The sequence below is a fragment of the Pezoporus wallicus genome, unplaced genomic scaffold (assembly GCF_028554395.1).
Source record: "Pezoporus wallicus isolate ANWC-B61680 ecotype Strahan unplaced genomic scaffold, APGP_CSIRO_Pwel_v1 contig_7896, whole genome shotgun sequence".
NCBI lineage: Eukaryota > Metazoa > Chordata > Aves > Psittaciformes > Psittacidae > Pezoporus > Pezoporus wallicus.
Window position 1 is genome coordinate 266,962 of NW_026639609.1, and position 19,408 is coordinate 286,369.

Sequence of the window (19,408 nt, forward strand, 5' to 3'; positions counted from 1 at the left end):
TTTTAGAAGATGCTGGAACGAAAAAAGGCAACCATGGAAAAGGTACCCGAGAGAGGGACCCGCCTGCATGGCTGGTGACCACTCTGATGCTTGGCATGGTGGTAGCACTAAGCCCCAGAGGGGAGGAGTTGTGGGGCTGGATCCCGGGTTGCAATAGCTGTTTGAGGAACAATCACCATAGGGGTTTTACCCTTTGTGATTTTACGCTTTTTTATCAGGCTTTCCTGCAGCAGCCTCTTCCCTGCTTCCCTGCTTCAGTTTTCTTTTTTTCCTGATGTTTCTCTCTGCAATTGTGAAACAGGAGGGTTTGGGTCACCTGGAGCAGGTACTGAGCATCCCCTGGGCTGGGGAAATTCATCTTTTCTGTCCACAGGGCTTTGATCCCCTCAGTTTCATGGTGGGTTTTGATAGAAGCGGTGCCGCACAAGCACAAGCAGCCCATCCATGACCTGTGATCGCCAGAGCCAGCCCCAAGCCTCGCTCCAAACCTCATGACATGGAGACAGGTAGCAGCAAGCCCCAGTCTCCACCTTCCTGGGTTGTTTCTCCTTTTTTTAGGGGAAGAAAACTAAACCCACAAAACCACGAGCAACAATGAGTGCCTTGACCACTTCCTGTCGGCTGCACCAGGCTGTGCCCGCTCGCTTGCCAGTGGTGGGGGCTTTGCTGAGTTATCCAGCAGTCAGAACTGCTTCCCTCCTCACGCAGGGCTGGGTCTCATCTGGGATGTGCTGCTGGGGCACACGGACAGAGAGGCAAATGGCATTTGGAGAGGCCAAATCCAGTGTGACAAGGCTGACCATGCCCAGGGCCAGGCCAGACAATCACAGGGCAAGCAGAGGCACTGCGTACCAAACCCAGGTACAAAACGCATTGGCAGCACAGTGCCAGCGTCTGGCTTGCTTATGGCTCCTTGCTGCCCTGAGAGTATTTTTATTGGGCTGATTTCATTCCCCTACCCCCTTTTGGTTTTCAATTATTATGTTTATTTAAGCTGCCCTGCTAGGACTTGTACCTTCTGTTTCTCTGGCACAGCAGCTGCTGGCCAGGCACAGGAGGAGGATGCTGCACGGCTGGCAGGGAGCCGTTGCGATGAATACCACTGTACTGTACATAGAGGAGGTGTCAGGCAGAGGCTGTGGGCAGGCAGGAAGTGCCCAGGCTTGGTCTTCATCACGCAGTGCCTGATGGAGCACCCATCACGTCCCACCCTCTGGGGAGAGACACCAGAGCTCTGAGCTAGGGCTGGGAGCAGGGGGTGCCTTTGCCTGTAGCCTCTGTGTACATGGAGATTTCTGCACACAACTGTCTTAAAACAACTTTTTTTTTTCTTAAGAAAAGACAATAAAAAACATGCATCAGAACTGCACTGTGTTTTCCTTTTGGTAGCCCTGCCAGCTGCATAGAACCCTAGAATCAACCAGGTTGGAAAAAAATGGTTAAGATCATCAAGTCCAACCGTTACCCCGGGAGTCCTGCAAACCTGAAACACTGAAGCCGGTTTTCTTCCCTCTGCTGCTTTCCTTTCTGAATGTTCTGTCTTCTAAAGGCAAAAAGAACAGCTTTGTGAGGATTGTCACATTTACAGAGGGAAGCGCAGTCCCCTGTATCTTGTGCTACGCCAGGCCACCACATTGCTTTGTCTGTACCAGGGTAATGGGCTTGGGGTGGAGGACAGTGGGACTGAGGACCCACGGGCCTGCAACCACCAGACAGGGCAGCAAGAAGCAATTCCTGCAATGGCACCTCCAACAGAACCCTTGAGGGGAGGCAAGACACTGATTTAGAAATGTGTTTTGGCTCAAGACACTCTACATTTCAATCAGAGGATGGTTTGAGTTGGAAGGGACCTTAAAGCTCACCCAGTTCCAACTGTCTGTCGTAGGCAGGGACACCTTTCATTTCAGGAAAGGAGGGAAAGGGAGCAGAAGGATTGGTGGGGCTGGGAGGATGCTCTGCTCTCCTCTCTCCTCTCCATTAGGCCTGGACACGAGCCACCAGTTGTGATTTACACTTTTGCAGCAAAGCAGGAGCTGCCCAGCAGCAGAGCCTGACACTACTGCTCCAGCCAGAGCACACCATTAGGTGATGCAGAACTTGCATCCATGTCTGCTGTGGCTCTCCTGACCCTCCCTGGAACCTAAAACAGAGGCTCCAGCTCTCAGCTCCCAAAGGCTGGACCCTGGAACAGGCCCGGAGCCCCAGCAGGACGCCATCCAGATAACCAGGGGTTTGGATCCTGAAGGACACATGAAGCTCCTGCGCAACAAATCACCGACTTCAGGAGTAGTTAAAATGCCTCTTTATTAATATACAAACCAGGCAACATTTAGGCCAATCAAAACATGAAATGAAATAAAGCATGAAATAAGTACAGCATATATAACATGGCCTCAATGGACAGCAGCAAACTCACCCTGCCTTGTGTGCTTGGGGAACAGCTGCCCATGTCCTCCACCATAGGGTTTAGCCATCAGAGCAGCTTTGTCTCTCCCAAACCCCTCTGAATCCAAGACTGGCAGAAGTGAGAACACAGCTCCTCTCAAATGCAACCACACAGTGTGAGGCTTCTACAACCCCACATCTCAAAAGTATAAAAAAGCATCCCCAGGCTGCTAGAGGTGATCTGTGGTTGTCTGCCTGCCACGACACTGCAAGGGGAAAGGGAGATGACTGAAGTGAATGGGGAACGACGCTACTGAAGTTGTTTCTCGCTCTGTCCCACCTCAGCTACATCCATTGCACAACACTCACAAGCGTAAGGCACTAGGAAAATGTTTTCACAGGTTCAAACTTCAGTTGTTCTTAAAATTTCAGCAGCAGCACACTTCAGGAGTCCTCCGAGCCCTCTGAACTCTGGAGATTGGTAAGAGCATGAAAGAGCTTTGGACACATACTGGTATATTGATACCCGCAAGCAACGCTGGAGAAGGGAGGTACTGGTGCAGATGGCAGTCTCCTCTCAGGAGACATGCACTAGGTGTCTTTCCAAAACAGGGAGACCTTCTCCTGCAGAATTCAAGGCTCCTGGAACAGCTGTGTATGCAAAAGCCATCACACATACACAGCTAGGATAGAGCAGAAAGAGACAGGAAGAAAAGGCCTTGTCTCAGGAGCAGCAGCCTGGAGCTCATCTAGACCAAAAGTTTTCCCTCACTCCTGCTGAAGATGCTGGAACCATTACCATCAGCCTGCCACCAGTCTGGAACCAGCTGCACTCACAGCACACATGCGCTCCTTCCCCTAAGTGTGGCTAAGGTGGCTTCTCTGGCAGTGAAGCGTGTCATACCTGCAAAGCAGCGTTGTTTTGTGCTGTAACTTAGAGCCAGTCTGACATCAGGAGCCCAGCAGAGCTTTGAGACAAATGGGAGATGGGAAGTCTCTGGGCGATCTCCACAAACCTTATGGGTGGCAGAAGATCCCTCTGCTCCTGCTTCTCCTGCAAACATCAGCTGGTTCAGCAGGGAAGCGTTCAAGCAGGGAACTGTTTCCTTTAATACAATGGGACACTCACAGAGTACTCTACACCACCCCAGGAACACCCGTTAGAGCTGGAGAGACACATTTCTGGGGGAGGGGGAGAAAGAGAAGGTGTAAGCCCAGACAGCTGTACAGCCACGGGAGCTCCCAGCTCTTTCAGCTGAGTTCAGTAGGAACTCCAGGCTCAGATCAGCAGCAGAGTGCAACAGCAGCTTCCACCAACACTCAGAAATACCTGCCAAGGTTTGGACCTGCTCTGCATTCTCACCACACAGCGATCCAGGGGGAAAATCAAACAAGAGGCACAACCAGGACCCAAACACCTCATCTCAACCTTTAAGGCATCTACAAATATTTAAAGTTGTTTGTCCTTTCTCAAATGCAAAGACTCCACTTGCTGAGAGGTATAAGCATGCTACAATCATGACACTTTAAGGAAATTTAAAGTGCAAAGAAAATTTATGAATGCTTTTTAGAGACAGCCTGAAGTCATCTGCTGACACCAACCCCCTGCTTCCCAAATCCCTGTTCCCTGACTGAATGCTTTTTTAAAATAAAGATCCAATCAATCAGTTAAGGAAAAGGTAGTATAAAACAGAAAGCATCCTGAAATTAGCAGAAATTAACCTGACCAAGCACTTAAAAATAAATCACTTGGTAAGACTAATCCAGAGAAGCTGTGGCTGCCCCAATCTCCCCCCACTGTTCAAGGCCAGCTTAGACGGGCCTTGGAGTAACCTGCTCTAGTGGAAGGTGTCCCTACCTGTGGCAGAGGGTTGGAACTGGCTGAACTTTAAGGCCCCTTCCAACCCAAACCAGTCCAGGATTCTATAGGATTCTCAGCAGCCAAGCATTCTGTCTGAAATAAAAACAACTTCTGCTCCTGTAAGCAACCTCCCTCCCCCAAAATGTGGAAACTTCTACCTTGTTTTCATAGATTTCTTCCCAGAAAGTGACCATTTCATTAAAGTGTGCTGGAAGGATAGGGGCAGCGATGGCAGTGCTGTGCCCTCCCAGTTACTTGGCAGTCTTGGGGTAATGGCTGGATTTTATTTTAAAGGTCTTTTCCAACCTTGTTGATTCTATAATTCTATGTACCAGAGACAAACATTGTCAGCAGTCAAGGGTACACACTCCCTACCTCCCTGCGCAGCACCATTCCTTTCACTGCCACAAGAAATGAGGGGGAAATGTGTGCTGGAAAATTAACTGCGCCACTGCTCTCAATTCCTCACATCACTGTCCCTAACCTGCCCAGGGCCATGGCAGCCTCTTAGAGCTTCTCCAGCACTAAGGCTGCAGAGGAAGATGCTCCCTGAACTGGGAATCAGGACTGATACTCTCTCCAACGCTGGGCTTAAGTGGGTGAGTAACTGGCAAAGGATCAAACCGCAATCATGCCTCTCCTTCCACCTCAGCTCAGCCACTCTGCCATCTATCCCCTTGCCTGTTTTTATTTCGCTGTGCATTGTGCTCTGATGGGCAAAAAGAACTAATGTGCTTGGCTGGCTCAGGAAGGAGGCTACAGAAGTGTTAAGGAGAGTGCGAAAACCCTGGCACAGGGATCAGGAGTGTTAAATGGTGGAACACAGAGCAGCCACAAACCTGCCTGGGAGTTTGGATGTTGGTATCTGCCTTATCTGAAAGCTGAAGAGCCTAATTCAATGCAGAAAGACAGAGCTAGAGCCAACCTGGTCCAGACGATGAAGCATCAGGTAGAATGAGAGAAGAACCCTACAAATGAGAGATCTTACAGCAGCACAGGCTAAGTTTGGACATGTTGCAGGAACAGCAACACAATCAGCAGCAGCTTGAACGCAACAGGGGAAAGAAGGAATCCAAGCTTACAGCAAGACTTGGAAATGCACTGGAAGCTTCACATGGCCTGCCCTCCTTGCCACAAAATGAGATGGAACTTTCCAACAAGGCATATCAAATTTGGACACTGGAGTCAACACAGAGAAAACAAGAAATTAAGGCTGGCAAATACAAATGTGAAAATCCCTATAACACACCCTCCTGAAACAGAAAACATTCCTGAGTAGACTGCTTTAATTTTATCCCCAGATCATTAAATATGAACAAGAAACTTCCTTTAACAGCACTTTTACTCAAGCCCCTCAGTACTCATTCAGGGGCTAACAAAACATGAGAGCTTAGGGAAGGACATAACAAGCATAAGACAATGTAATACCTCTGGAAAAAGGTATTTAATGGAAGACGCTGCTACCTTTTACACAGTTCCTCACACTACAAATGACACGGGGGCAAGAAAGCCCTTCCTTGTATATCAGAATGCCATAGATTTAGATGGATTCAGCACTGCCACACCAGCAAACCCCCACAGATGTTGACTTCTGGGATAAGAAAAAACAAGCCTACACATGCCAAATGCATACCACCCCTCGTGGCCTATCTCCCCATGGGTCACCTTCCCTTAACTTTTATTCCTGGTGGGCAATTACATTTATCCTAACACAGGTTATAGAATCATAGAATGGTTTCTGTTGGAAGGGACCGTCAAAGGTCATCCAGTCCAACTTCCCTGCAATGAGCAGGGATGCTCAACTGGTAATATTTTATTAAAAAAAAAATTATTTTTGCATATTAAACTCCCATTAACTTCCTATGAACAAAACCTACAGGATTGTTCACATTCTGGATCACAAGACTTGAAGAACTGCCAGCAACCCCCTGACTCCTACACATGAGGGCAGACTGCTGCTGCCTCAGTACAGCATGAGGTCATCACCTCTGTCACTGTGGAGGAGGGGGATGCTATTTTGGTGTTTCCCATTCAATGTCCCTTGTCTTACCATGCAGAATGATAACAAATCACCTTTCTCAGCAGAAACATTTTAAGGCCATTTTAAGGGTAAGAATCATGATGTGTAACTTTACAGACCATGTTATTCAGCATCTTAGATGCTAAGACGGTCTCACAGCACCTCTCAAGATCCAATTTCTATTTCAAAGTTGTACTAAAGTTAGTAACTCTTCAACTGTTGTTCTTTTTTTAGGCATTCTACTTTTAGTCCTCAGATAAAGGGATTAGAGCTTTACATCGCTGTTTAATATCTCTGGAAGAAAACAGTACATTTGATGGACCTTCCTCGGCCTCAGTATCTAGCGCTGTTTTACAAGACACTATCAAACTGTCCCCTTCAATTATTCAAGTTGGTGAAGGCGAACAATTCTTTAACATTATAAGGTTAAAAATACCTGCCAGAAATTAAATCAATTAAGCTTGAACAGCAGCTGAAGACTAAAGCTTCTGATATAAAACAAGAATCAGAATTCCGAGCAGGGAAAGCCAGAGTAGGCGTTAATGAGCTGCAAGACTGACAATTACCAAGCCACCTAGCACAAAGTCTCGAACAGCAAACACAGCATTTCAGAGGTTGCTATATCTATCAACGTGGCAGGAAACTGTTTTCACTCTCTATTTTGGTGTTGAAAAGTCAACGGATCGAGACAGAAAATAAACCTAAGCAGATATAATGACAAAAGTAGCTCACAAACCACACTCTTCTGGTTAGAACTGCTGGGGAAGAGACACCCGTATCAAAAGGTGTCTGAGGAACTAACAGGCACCTATAAATCAGGGAAATGAAAAAAATAATCACAGAGAGGAATATAATCTGGCTGCAACTTAAATAATGCTACTTCAGGAACTAGTGGCTGGTAGAGGACACATGGTAACTTTCCAAGTTGGTCTTAACTAGTTCTAGCTCTGCAGAGAACAAACTGAATGAACCTCTCATCAGGAGTTGCACTGAGTACTTTAGCTCACCTCAGGGCTGGACTTCGTCTTCTCTGGGAGAAGCATCATGCCTCAGCAGCAACACAAATGGTCAATCAACTCTAGTCAGAAGGGCTGCTTGAAGACTCATCCCAAGCATCACGTATAAAACTCTTTCTTTGGTTGAACACGTTTCCCTGGATAGGGAAGGCACAGCAACATCCCATAAAACCAACAGGGGGCCCAACATCCTCCTTGGTATGCACATCCCTTATGGGAATAGTGGGTTCACAGTATCTATGTGGGAAAGACATGTGAGAAGTGACTGGATTTTAAACAGCTATTAGATGGTTTATGAACCTTTCATTTAAGTATTTAATTCTAACACACCAGAAAATTTCAATGCCAAGAGCAATAATAGGGGAATTTGGAAGGAATGACAATCAAGTGGGATCTCTGCCTATAGCAGCCAAGCAACGCATTCCTGGATAAGATCTCAAGGATCTGTTCTACTATGATCACTACACTTCAGAAAGCAGTGAATTTCTGGATGTAAATTCAAAAATAAGTTTGAAATCCCTGAAGTGGTCACACACTACAGAGGAATTCACCAGTCACAAAGGAGAACATGCTTGAAGAGGTGGCGTTTATGTTCAACCTCATACACCACGTGAACAAACCCTTAATTCTCCTCCCAACTCTCAACCCTTATGTGTCACCCTGGATGGGAAAGCTTGCTCTGACAACCTGTTTTTAAGGTGTAATGGTTTTGGACTTTCACTTTTGTTGCCTTAGGGCCATCTGACTCCTTCTGCATCCTGAGAAAATGTAGATCATGAACAGACAGACCACAGACTCAACTGACAGCATGACCTGCAGCAACTCAAGCAGTAGCAAGCAAGCTTCAAAAAAGAACAAGGGAAGGTTTTGGGCTCATACTTACTCTACTGATGCCATTTAACTGGAAAATAAAGTGCCCCAAAAAGCTTCTATGTCATAGACAAAGTGTTCATCATGGCTGACAGGGCAGACATGAGTGCAAGGCTGTGTCTGAACTTCAGACAGGAAGATGCTGGAGCAGAAAGACCATGATGAGCTCACAAGTGGCAGAGGAAATGTTTAACAGATCTTTTTCAAGTAAGTAAAACGAAATCTTGCTTTTGATTGTGCTCACAACAGGAAGAAGAGAAAGGAGAAGATGTACACGATTCAGCATCCCACCACTTCTCTACCATTTACTGTCAGGTTTCAATCAGCATATTTTGACACTTGAAGAAGGAGTGAGTCCCAGCTGCACTGTCTGAAGCATCTGTACAAGAGGCATGACACAAAGACCTTTGCTGAAATAAAGCAATTTATAATCTCACTGCTGCACTCCCTTAACTCCCTCTATTCAATCCTTTCAGCTGAGGTACCACCAAGAAAAAGTAGTAAGAAGCGCAACAGATCTGAGGAGACAAACAGAGGACAACTTCTGAAGTCCAGCAGGAGCTGCTGAGATGCTTTCTCACCACCAGAAAAAAACCCTGGTGTTTCTTACAAATCAGCACCACAGGTGAGACAAAGGCTGGGTCTTTCCCTCTACTTTCAAAATAACCACAGGCAGCTAAAACCACAAGATGTCCCATCCTGCTGCTCAAGTTCCCCAAACCAAGTTTCACATGAACCTTGCCAAAACAAGCTTAACCAAGTCACATAAACAGAAAAAAGAAAATCCCCATATTGATTGTACACTGTGCTGAAACAGAAGCAGCATTTCAACAATGCTATTAACATTAAACACTGTCCTTGTTAGAAATCACTATTTTTGCTAATAAAACATCCCCCCCCAACAAATCCCCTTCCTTTACAGATGTGAAATGCACATACTGATGTTCAATTCTCTTTATAGAAGGCCATTTAAGCTTCAGCGACCCCACGCAAAGAATCCAATCCCAACAACAGACAACACACTTTAGAACTGGAATCTACCAAAACCTGACTCTTGGCTGCTGTCTCATGCCAGTGAGGTAGCTGCTCATTCTATTGCTCTGTGCGTTGACGCAGCGACCCCTCTATGGTGTGATATGTGGAGAGCACGGGGAAGTCACAGCATTCATTTGAACTACAGGCAGCAAAGAGCTGCTGTCTCATGCCTTGCACTGCACTTGCACTTCCCAAGAGATGGGAAGGGTTTAGTCCTCAGGAAGGTTCACCTGAACCCTTCCCATCACCACAGGGTTAGGGCCTCTGGTGGGGTTCACTCCTGTACAGGCTTCTCATGGACTTCAGGATGCATCTGTGCCACTGTGCTTCGTCCACTGGGGCACAGGAGAGCCTGGCAAGCAAAGGGTTGAAGGAGGGAGACAGACCGGATTGGGAAAGCTTGAAAATTAAAGTTTTAAAATATACAAAATTTAACACACTGGAAAAAGTTTAAAAGTTGCAACACAAGAAAGGAAAAGAAAGAAATATATGGGTGCGGAGAAAGGACTGGAAGATGGTGGGAGAAGACTCCAGCTTGGGAAAAGGAGCAGGTTAGTCTAGTCAGCACTACTCCCCCTGGTAGCCACTCAGTTCCATTTCATCCTTGCGGCGACGGTGTGTGAAGAAGGAACTGAAGGGGTAAAGCTTGGCTTTGGCCTGGAAGCGGTGCCCAGCAATGTCGATCTCATACTCGCCCTGGTTGATGAAGTCAGTTGTCACCACCAGCTCTTCTCCTGTCTTCTCATCAAAGTGGTGCACGAAGCCAAGGCAGACATGGCGCTCCAGAGTGTAGCTGTAGGCACTGCTGGTGGTCTTGCCCACATAGCGGCCATTGCGGAAGATGGGCTCCCCCCACCAGGGCCAGAGGTCTGCGTCTGTGTCATGGTCCTCAAGAATGAACATGGTAAAACGCTTGTATACACCATTCTGCTTCTGTTCCAGCAACGCTTCCTGGCCAACAAACTGCATTCCCTGTGGGGAACAGGAAGCATCAGCTGATGGAAGGAACATGAACTGTAGCATCTGTTGAGTTTTAGCAGAAAAGTTTAATGACACAAGATCAGTTTATGCTTGGAGCTTATGCCCTATCAAGACAGGCTGCTTCTATACACAAACAGCTCACTCAGAAAGAAGCTTTCCTGCCATGTTCATTGTTCCACATGTTAAAAAGACACAAAAATGTATGTGAAAATATGCCTTTAAAAAAATAATTCTCATTTTTACCACAGCAAAAACCCCATTACCATTCTAGTTTTTGCCATTTTTCTGATTCCAGAAGTCCATTGTGGTTTACAAATCAGAGGGAAACTGTGACAACATATGAAAACTAATATCCCAATCACTGCATTCCTTTCTTGAATTGATTCAAGCATTTCAGCTCATGCAAAGAATGCAAAAAAGCAGATAAGCAAGTGACAGTGGCATCACTTGCCACCACAAAAGCAAGATCGAATTCTATGCTGATCTATGTTTCAGTAAAAATAAAGAACTACTCTGTTTTAGTGAAAATAGAAAGCACTTGTTCTTGGTGCTTGTCCTCATATTTAACGTTATTAAATGCCCACTGGCGCACAGGCTGGCTTTTGCTTCATCACACTGGGAAAACAACTGCGAGAAACATGAACTCTGAGCATCCGTAAAGTATGCATCACCCTCCACCATACTGCACATGGCACACAGAAGTGACCCAGGATACTGCACCCACCACTGGGAATGCAGACCAGAAAGGAGGAAGACAGAATGTTTCTAGTATTTTTGCACCTTCCTGAAGTACAATAACATAGGTTACAGTTATGCACTGTACACAGTAACAATAACATCTATCCACATGGATTAAGGCCTCTTCATTTCAGTACTGCCCTCCCACCCACTCCAGTGCAGGAGGTGGTGGTGTACCTTGTCCAGCTTGACCTGGAACTCACGTCCACACTCCATAGGAGTGGTAAAAGCATCCAGATCTTGGCCCCAGAATGCAAAGAACTTCTCAATGCGCAGGCTGCGGAGTGCGTAATAACCAGCATTGCGAATCCCGTACTTCTGTCCCATGTTCATCACCTCGTTGTACACATGAAGGGCATACTGCAAAGGAAGGGTGACACACAGAACTGCACACTAGCACCAGGAGAGAGCAACAGCATTCGACATCACCAGGGTTGTTGCTGTGCTCTGCTGCTGGAGTACAAGAGGTCTTCCGAACTGGAATGCACTACAAAGCAGGGAAACTACCCTCTCCCCCTCCTGCAGGCAGCTTTCTCATGCCTCCTTACCCTGAGCCAACCTGGCAAGTGTTTCTGATTATGCATGCAAGCGACTGTTTCACCTAGCTAAGGCTACAGTGTACTCTTACCTCTATGGGGATATAAAGCATGAATCCAGGTTCTCCTGTGTGAGTGATACTCATTACACGGATGCCATTAGCATAGCCCACGCTCATCTCCTGCAGAATCAGAAGGGTGAAATCATCCAAACTAGAACACAACACAGAGATCCAGGAGCACAATGCATAACACAAACCACACCGGCCAGCCCTCTTCCCCTTCCTCACTGAATTTCACCACCAGCACACACTGGCAAAAAATTATGAATTTAGAAATTCAAATTGTGATGTCACATTACCCATAACACTTGGCAATATGCCTTGGAACTAGGTCAGGACACAGGCTTGTATTCCAGATAAAGGCAGAAGCTGAACAGCAGCTATCTGCTCTGCTTTTTATCGTGACAGGAGACAATGACTCCTGAGACACCAACCCCAGCTGCCCCCCTGACTGACAGCTTCGTAATTGATTATATGAAATATGCCAAGAAATCAAATGGCACCAAGCCAAGTGAGTGAAATACTGAACACATGCGTATCCATCTATGTATTTAGGAAGCAGAACCCAAAAAGAAGTAGTTAAAGTGAGTTCATTACCAGCCTAGCTCAGTAACTGCAGTAAACACATAATGTAAATCTAAATTCCCTCTAACTATCCAAAATATTTTTCTTCCCCTCCTTCCACACATGCTTCACATAGCCTAGCAGGGTGAGGAGGAAAGAAACACACTCACTCACCTTGCAAAAGAAAGAGGGAAAGTGTTCTGGAGTTATTGGGGCATATGACAACTCTGACAAGACATCCACAGCACGGGGGCCGATCAGATTGAGAGCTAAAGAGGGGAAGGTAACACTATTAAGACGAGACTTCTGTGGTGTCTAACTTGCATAAGCACGTGCCCCAATTTCTGAAGTCTTACACGTTTATCAAACCAATAGGTTAAGTTTACATTTAAGAATGAAGAGCCACAGAATCCCAGGTTGGAAGGAATGCTGAAGAATCATCTCATCCCGCCTTTCCTGGCAAAGCCTGACCTAGACTAGATGTCCCAGCACCCTGGCCAGCCAAATTTTAAAAGTCATTAAGCTCTCTCTCCTGACAGTCCACAGGAAAGGAAAGCTGTCTCCCAGCCCATGGCTTGCTAGAAGGAAGCCTCGGTATTGCTGTTTTCATTTCGCTGTTTGGACAAGAGACCCAGCCACCAGTCCGGATGCTTTAGACAATTGACTGGCAAGCAGCACAGGACACCACTTGTGATTTCAGGCTGTATAAGGAGGTCAGCCTTCGGCCATTTCTTGCCTGTGTATTTCCAGGTCACGTCTTCCATGGTCAGATTGCTGTCATCAGGCAAGTGGTTCTTCAGCCAGGCCCAGCAATGAACTTGTTGGTCAGTAGGGGAAATCATGAAGAAGCTGGAACAGACAAAACCAAAAAACAGTGACTGGACAGCCACAAGATGATTCAGTTAATTTTTTGTTCATGAACTACTGGAGTCATTTGGTAGCTTCCAAGCTAACAGGACTGAAATACACAAAAAACACAGCTAAAACCTCTGGATCAGTGCCATCACATCTGATGAGACAAGAAACCCCAGCCTTCGAGCATTAGTAAGAGTCTGGTGAAAAGAAGTGACTAGAAGTGGAACAGAGGCAGTTCTACAGAAAGTTCACAGAGTATCTCAGCAGCCACAATCATTTTGAAGAAGGTATTCACAGCTCTTCATGCCAGGCGATTGTCTGCTCCAGCAGTCAGAAGTGTGCAAGGTTCACGCAGCAACTTCTTGCTTCAGCTGAAGCCTTGCCACACACAGTGGTGGTTATTATTAGCAGTTTCCAAAAAAAGAACTCCGCTTGATATGTGAAAATGAGCTACTTGTTGTGGAGCTCTCTTTCACACAAACTGTGAGTTAAAGTACATTATTGACAGAGATAACATCTGCAGAAAAGACTAGGCAAGGCGGAAAGCTACTGGTTTCACACAGAGAAGGACAATACTTAGAAGCAATGCATGAATGCAGACAGAAGAGAAAGAAAAGCTGTTTCTAATTGAAAGAGCAGCAAAGAAGAATGCTTTCACACAAACACAATGAAAGCACACACAGAAAATGCTCCAGAGACATAAAACCAACATTCAGCTGGGACATGACCATGAAGAAAGTTTTTCTATTAAGTGCCAAAGAGAACCCAAACCATTGAGTCAAAGGGTAAGATCCTGTGATCACGTCCGTTTTCACCAGAGAGCACAAAAAAAGTCACAAGATACAGAAGACCTGAGCATTAAGAGCACCTGTATTGCAACATAAGTGAAATAATGAAGTAGCAGCATCAGCACACAGTTTGAATGAGATTAGCCAGAAGCCCATGAGGAACCATGTAGTTTGCACTTCAAATGATTACCTAAGTTAATAAACTCTAATGACTGCTGAAAACAATTGGCATTTCAGTTGAGAAATTAACCATCTGAAGGCCTAATGATGCTGTCTATCTGTAGTCACAGAAAAAGGCATATTTTCCACAATATTTGTAAATTTAGGAGGTTCCTTTCACTGGGATTACTGAATTAGGAATACAAGTGGAAAACTGCAACTTTTCCTTTTAGTTTACAATGGCAAAAAGTTTATGATCTTCATTAAGGGGCTCTCAAAGGCTCTAACACCTGAAGGGTGATGGATAAAGATGCTGTCTGCATACCCACCTGCGTTTGCTCAGCCGCGCTATGCTGCAGTCATTCTCATAACCTCCTTTCTCATTAAGCATGCCTGTATGCACAACATGCCCAACCGGCACATCCAGGTCATTGGAGAAGAGATACTGCAGACTCTCCAGGGCCTCGTCTCCTGTAGACTACAGGAATTGAAAGGGACAGCAAGTCAGATGAGCTGTCTGAGCAGGGCAAATCCACTGGGGCAGTTTAAGACGGCATCAACATCCTGGCCCAATTTTTTTCTATTTGTAATAATAGTGACAGTGATGTTTGAAGCGTACAATGGTGCCATAGTGCTTGGGGTCAAATTCTATTTATAGACTAAGCTAGTATTTCTATAAACTGGGCCCTCAACAGACAAAAAGCAATCTATGCTAAATATTGAGGTATGTCCTGAATTTGGTCATGCAGCTTAACTTCCTCTAGCTAACCTCAACAGTATACACAGAATTCTGCAAAAACAGTCAATAATAAAATAAATGTGGATGTGGAGCTGTTGGAGTAAGTCCAGAAGAGGCCACAGAGATGCTCTAAGGGCTGGAGTACCTCTGCTCTGGAGACAGGCTGAGAGAGCTGGGCTTGTTCAGCCCAGAGAAGGCTCTGGGGAGACTTTACATAGCAGCCTTCCAGTACCTAAAGAGGCTGACAAGAAAACTGGAGACAGGCTTTTGACAAGGGCCTGTCTTGGCCCTTGGACAGGACAAGGTAGAATGGCTTTGAACTGACAAAGGGGAGACCAAGATGAGATCTTAGGAAGAAGTTCTTCCCTGTGAAGGTGGTAAGACACTGGCACAGGTTGCTCAAAGAAGCTGCGGCTGTGGTCAAGGCCAGGTTGGCTGGGGCTTGGAGCAACCTGGTCTAGTGGAAGGTGTCCCTGCCTGGGGGCTGGAACTGGATGAGCTTTAATGTCCCTTCCAACCCAAACCATTCTGTGATTCTATGTCTAAGGGCCACCTCTACTAGGCTGAAATTCTGTCACTTGCTAGGTACTTACACTTATTTCAAACTTGGTAAAAGATGACATGTCGATGACACAAACCGCTTCCTTACAGCACTTAACTTCAGAACCCACAATATCAAACCAATCTGGTTTGTAAAAGGTCTTGCTCTGACCCAAATCCAGCAGATCTAATATAAAGAACAATCAAAGGGACAATTAATCAACTGGATGAAATAAGATCTTACACAGACCAATACAGATCCACAAGGCAGAGGAAAATGTCATCTCACCGTTACCAGGTGGCACAAAATATTTGACTCTCTCAAATCCATGCTTCTCCATCCACCTCGCTCCCTGAGCGTCCAGACGGTCGTACAACGGTGAGGTACGCAGCTGCCTGCCAGTCTGGAAGTCCCAGCGGGGAACTTTCAGATCACACATCAGGGCTACAGGTCATAAAGATCCATAATTAGGCAAAATTATTATCTTTATCTAAACTTTTTGTCCAGATTATCAATACTTACCAATATCTGAACCATTAATAAAATTCCCTCAAAACAGTTCTGACTTTCCTCTCCCATTTCTGAAAATCAACAGATCTGTTTTGATTTGTTTATAGCTATTCAAAATCAGAGTAGCAGTATTTGCACAGAGTACTTATAGATACTTATGGTCTCATGAAAACACTGTCAAGATAACAGAACCTCTCTATTTTTCATGAAGTCATATCAACTAGTATTAACTTTGCATGATTCTTCCCTGTCAGCACACTATATCAGCCACTTATGCTGGGGTAGGCAGCCCACAGCTACAGAGATCATCTAATTCACCTTCTTAAATACTGACAGTTCAGCCTCTTCTAATTACTGAAGTTTTTCCAAACTGAAAAGGGTCCTATATCTTTTCAGCCAATACAGAATATTCTTATTTAGAAAGCAAGTTAGCAACCTCCCTGGTTACCAGGGGAATTAATAACTCCAGGATGCTTGAATACTTCTTTATAAATGTTAAGTTTCCAGGCAGGTTACAAACTGCTTAAAATTGAAGATAAACCAAATATTTCTTACTGAATACTTCTATTTTTTTTGCCTCATGGCTAACGATTTTATTATTTTACTGCCATTATGTGCTATTGGTACTCCTGAAAGAGTGGGAAGTATAGATTAGAATGGGAATGTACCACTGCAGAAATGGAACACAGTAGCTCTCTTGTAACAATTAGAGTGATTCTCTAGTATCAGAATTGAGATCTCTACTGGAAAGCAACTGCAGAATAACAACCAGAGTATAAAGTGATATTTCTCGAAGGAAGGTCAAAGCATAAGGTTTTGATTTCCTACATGTAGCAGGGCTAACAGTTAACCCAACTTTTCTGCTTTCACCTGAACACATTAGTTTAGACTTAGTATTCAGGTAATTGTTCCTTTTTTGCTGTTTGTGGAGCACTTCATCTGAACCTTGATAAGAAGCTGTCCACACTTTCCAGGACAGATAATCAAACAATAAGAGGAAACCAAATATGGCTTTAGACAGGAATGACATCTCAAATCTGTTCTGCAAGGTATTTATTACAAACTGTGGCAGGAGAAAGCAGAGTATGTTTACAAAGACTTCCTGAATGATGCAAGATAACCTTATCACATACTCATAAGCTGGAAGCGATGGTATTTCTACACTGTAATGATGTGCAACGAATGACAACGTTTGAGACAGTGTAATATTCCCAGTTAAGACCCTGGCATCATTTTATGAGGCTGGATCTTAAGACAGACATGCAAAAATTTACCCATAGCAAATGCAAGGGACAGAAACAGGAGACAGCACGGTACCAACAGCATTTCCTTGAGAAAAGTTAGTAAGAATGTCACTAACAACAAAAAAAAACAAACCACCACCCCTTCCTTCCTCCTGGGAGAGGCTGTATTGCCACAAAGGAGGCCAGGAAGCAGCAAAATTTCTCCAAGTGATGACAGCAGCGAAGAGGAAAATCTTGGATATGCTGGCCAGCACTGAATGCAAAGACCTCACTTACGCATGACTTCCATCACACGGTGACGGAGGAAAGTGCGACTGCTCTGAAGGGTACCAAAACGTTTCAAATCCAGAGGCCAGACATTTTCTGAGGGATACCCATTTACCATCCATTCTGCCAGGTACCTGATGGAAGAAGTAAACAAAGACTGAGATCAGCAAATGTCTTCAGGGAATGAGTCTAGCTTTGAAGTCAGAAGTAAAGCAATCTGGACATGAAAATTGCTTGTAGTAGGGAGAGAGAAGACAACTAACATGGTATTCTAAACACTAGCACAATCTGAAAGGTTTCCCTTTAGAAAGCTCATAAACCAGATTTCCAAATTATTAATTTCTCATTAGGATAAAATATTGTCCTGGGTTCAGCAGTAGCAGTCATTTTTCTCCTTCTTAGTAGCTGGTGCAGTGCTGTGTTTTTGACTTTCAGCCTGGGAACAGCACTGATAACACCGATGTTTTTAGTTGTTGCTCAGTAATGTTTATTCTGACCAAGAACTTTCTGAGTCTCATGCTCTGCTAGGGAGGAGGGGAAGCCAGGAGGAAGCAGAGACAGGACACCTGACCCAAACCAACCAAGGAGGTATTCCATACCACACCACATCATGCCCAGTATATAAACTGGGGGCAGCTACCCAGAAGGGCTAGATCACTAGAAGGGTATCAGTCGGTGGGTGGTGAGCGGTTGTATTCTCTTCCCTTGTTATTTTCCTTATCATTATTATTATTGGTGGTAGCAGTAGTGGTTTTGTGTTATACCTTAGTTACTGGACTGTTCTTATCTCAACCCGTGGGAATTACATTCTTTTGATTCTCCTCCCCATCCCTCTGGGAGCTGGGGTGAGGAAGTGGGGCAGTGAGAGAGTGATTATGTGGTTCTGGGTTGCCAGCTGGGCTTAAACCATGACAGTTCTTTGTGATGCCCAATGTGGGGCACAAAGGGTTGAGATAACAACAGATCTGACTGGTGTGTGTCTAATCGTATTTGTGATAAGCATTCATTGTTTCGGATTAATAGTCACTCCTCACAATGCTGATTTATTGCCTCTCAAAGTTGTTGCTCTTGATCTCGGAGTTTCAGCATGTCATACCTCACAGCTGGTATTTGCTGTTTTAGTGTTTATCGCCTGGGGGGCTTTGGCTAAGGTTCTTATTCCACTGTACTTTACATGACTTGTAATACAACAGACTCATTGATCATGAAACTGATCTGGCTTGCTTTCCCAGTGTGGTCATCATCTCTGTACTTCGGGAGGTATATAGTAGAAGTGTTTAGCAATTACACATTTTTTTTCCTCCTCGGGTGGTCAATCTGTGAAGAAGACATTCCCTTACACCCCCATCTCCCCCACCAGACTATTTACAGCATCACTTGAGTGTTCTGAAGGTTTTCAATGGTGTTTGGGTACCCTTGAGACCTGCCCACTGATTGTGATGGGTATCACCATGTTGGCATGCATACAGAGTGTGTTTTATCCACGACCATTTTGTCTGATCTTGAAAGTTAAGCAGAGTTGGGTTTGGGTCTTGCCTAGGGTTAGACGACGATATGGGAGGCCCAAGAAATCTTCCCTGAGGCTGGGCAGTCATGACTGCCAGGGTGCGTGGGATCGTATGGGCAAGTATCTAGGCCAGTGGGCCCCTCCAGTGCTTTGGAACTTCACCACTGAACAAGTGCAAAATCCAGAAAAACTAATGAAACACTTAAGTGAGGTGTGTTGTCATCCTTGTCATACCAGAGAGGGACAAATCACAGCAATGTGTTGGGGCTTGGCCTACGCTTACAGAGCCCTGTTCAACACTATCCGGCACCTTTAAAGGGAAAAAGATGTCTCTGGATTTGATGGCAAAGCAACATTAAACACAGCTACTCCAACCCCAAGCACAGCACACAGTAACTACACCAACCCCAGTGACAAGTACAGCAGCCACTCAAACCCTGACAGCAACAGACAGCACAGCTGCTGGTGCTAGTAGCAACCCCCAAGCATAGCAGCTGCACCAACCCCAACAACAGATACTGCAGCCACTCCAACTACAGTGATAATCACTGCAGCCAAACCAAAGGACCAATTTGTGCCAATACTGGTTGCCCCTGTACATAAGGGGAAAAGCAAATAAGAGGCACAAAAAGCAACCTGTACAGTGAAGAAAGATGAAGAACCAACACACTTACTACATGGGACAGCATCTGAACAAGAATTATTATTATGTGGATCAGAGGAAGAGGAA

At 45.2% G+C, this 19,408-nt stretch overlaps 1 protein-coding gene across 2 annotated transcripts in view; it reads right to left on the reverse strand.

Moving 5' to 3' along the window:
- Positions 1 to 9,577: 9,577 nt before the first annotated feature.
- The window catches only part of PDPR (pyruvate dehydrogenase phosphatase regulatory subunit), a 28,448-nt gene continuing 18,617 nt past the window's right edge, over positions 9,578 to 19,408 (reverse strand). For both annotated transcript variants that reach the window (XM_057415192.1, XM_057415193.1), the window contains 9 exons: positions 17,181 to 17,305; positions 15,439 to 15,594; positions 15,203 to 15,336; positions 14,200 to 14,348; positions 12,805 to 12,917; positions 12,243 to 12,337; positions 11,535 to 11,624; positions 11,084 to 11,266; positions 9,578 to 10,159 (listed from right to left, as the gene is read on the reverse strand). In XM_057415192.1, coding sequence (XP_057271175.1) covers positions 9,755 to 10,159; positions 11,084 to 11,266; positions 11,535 to 11,624; positions 12,243 to 12,337; positions 12,805 to 12,917; positions 14,200 to 14,348; positions 15,203 to 15,336; positions 15,439 to 15,594; positions 17,181 to 17,305 — 1,450 coding nt within the window. In that variant the 3' untranslated portion in view covers positions 9,578 to 9,754. The remainder of the gene's footprint in view (positions 10,160 to 11,083; positions 11,267 to 11,534; positions 11,625 to 12,242; positions 12,338 to 12,804; positions 12,918 to 14,199; positions 14,349 to 15,202; positions 15,337 to 15,438; positions 15,595 to 17,180; positions 17,306 to 19,408) is intronic.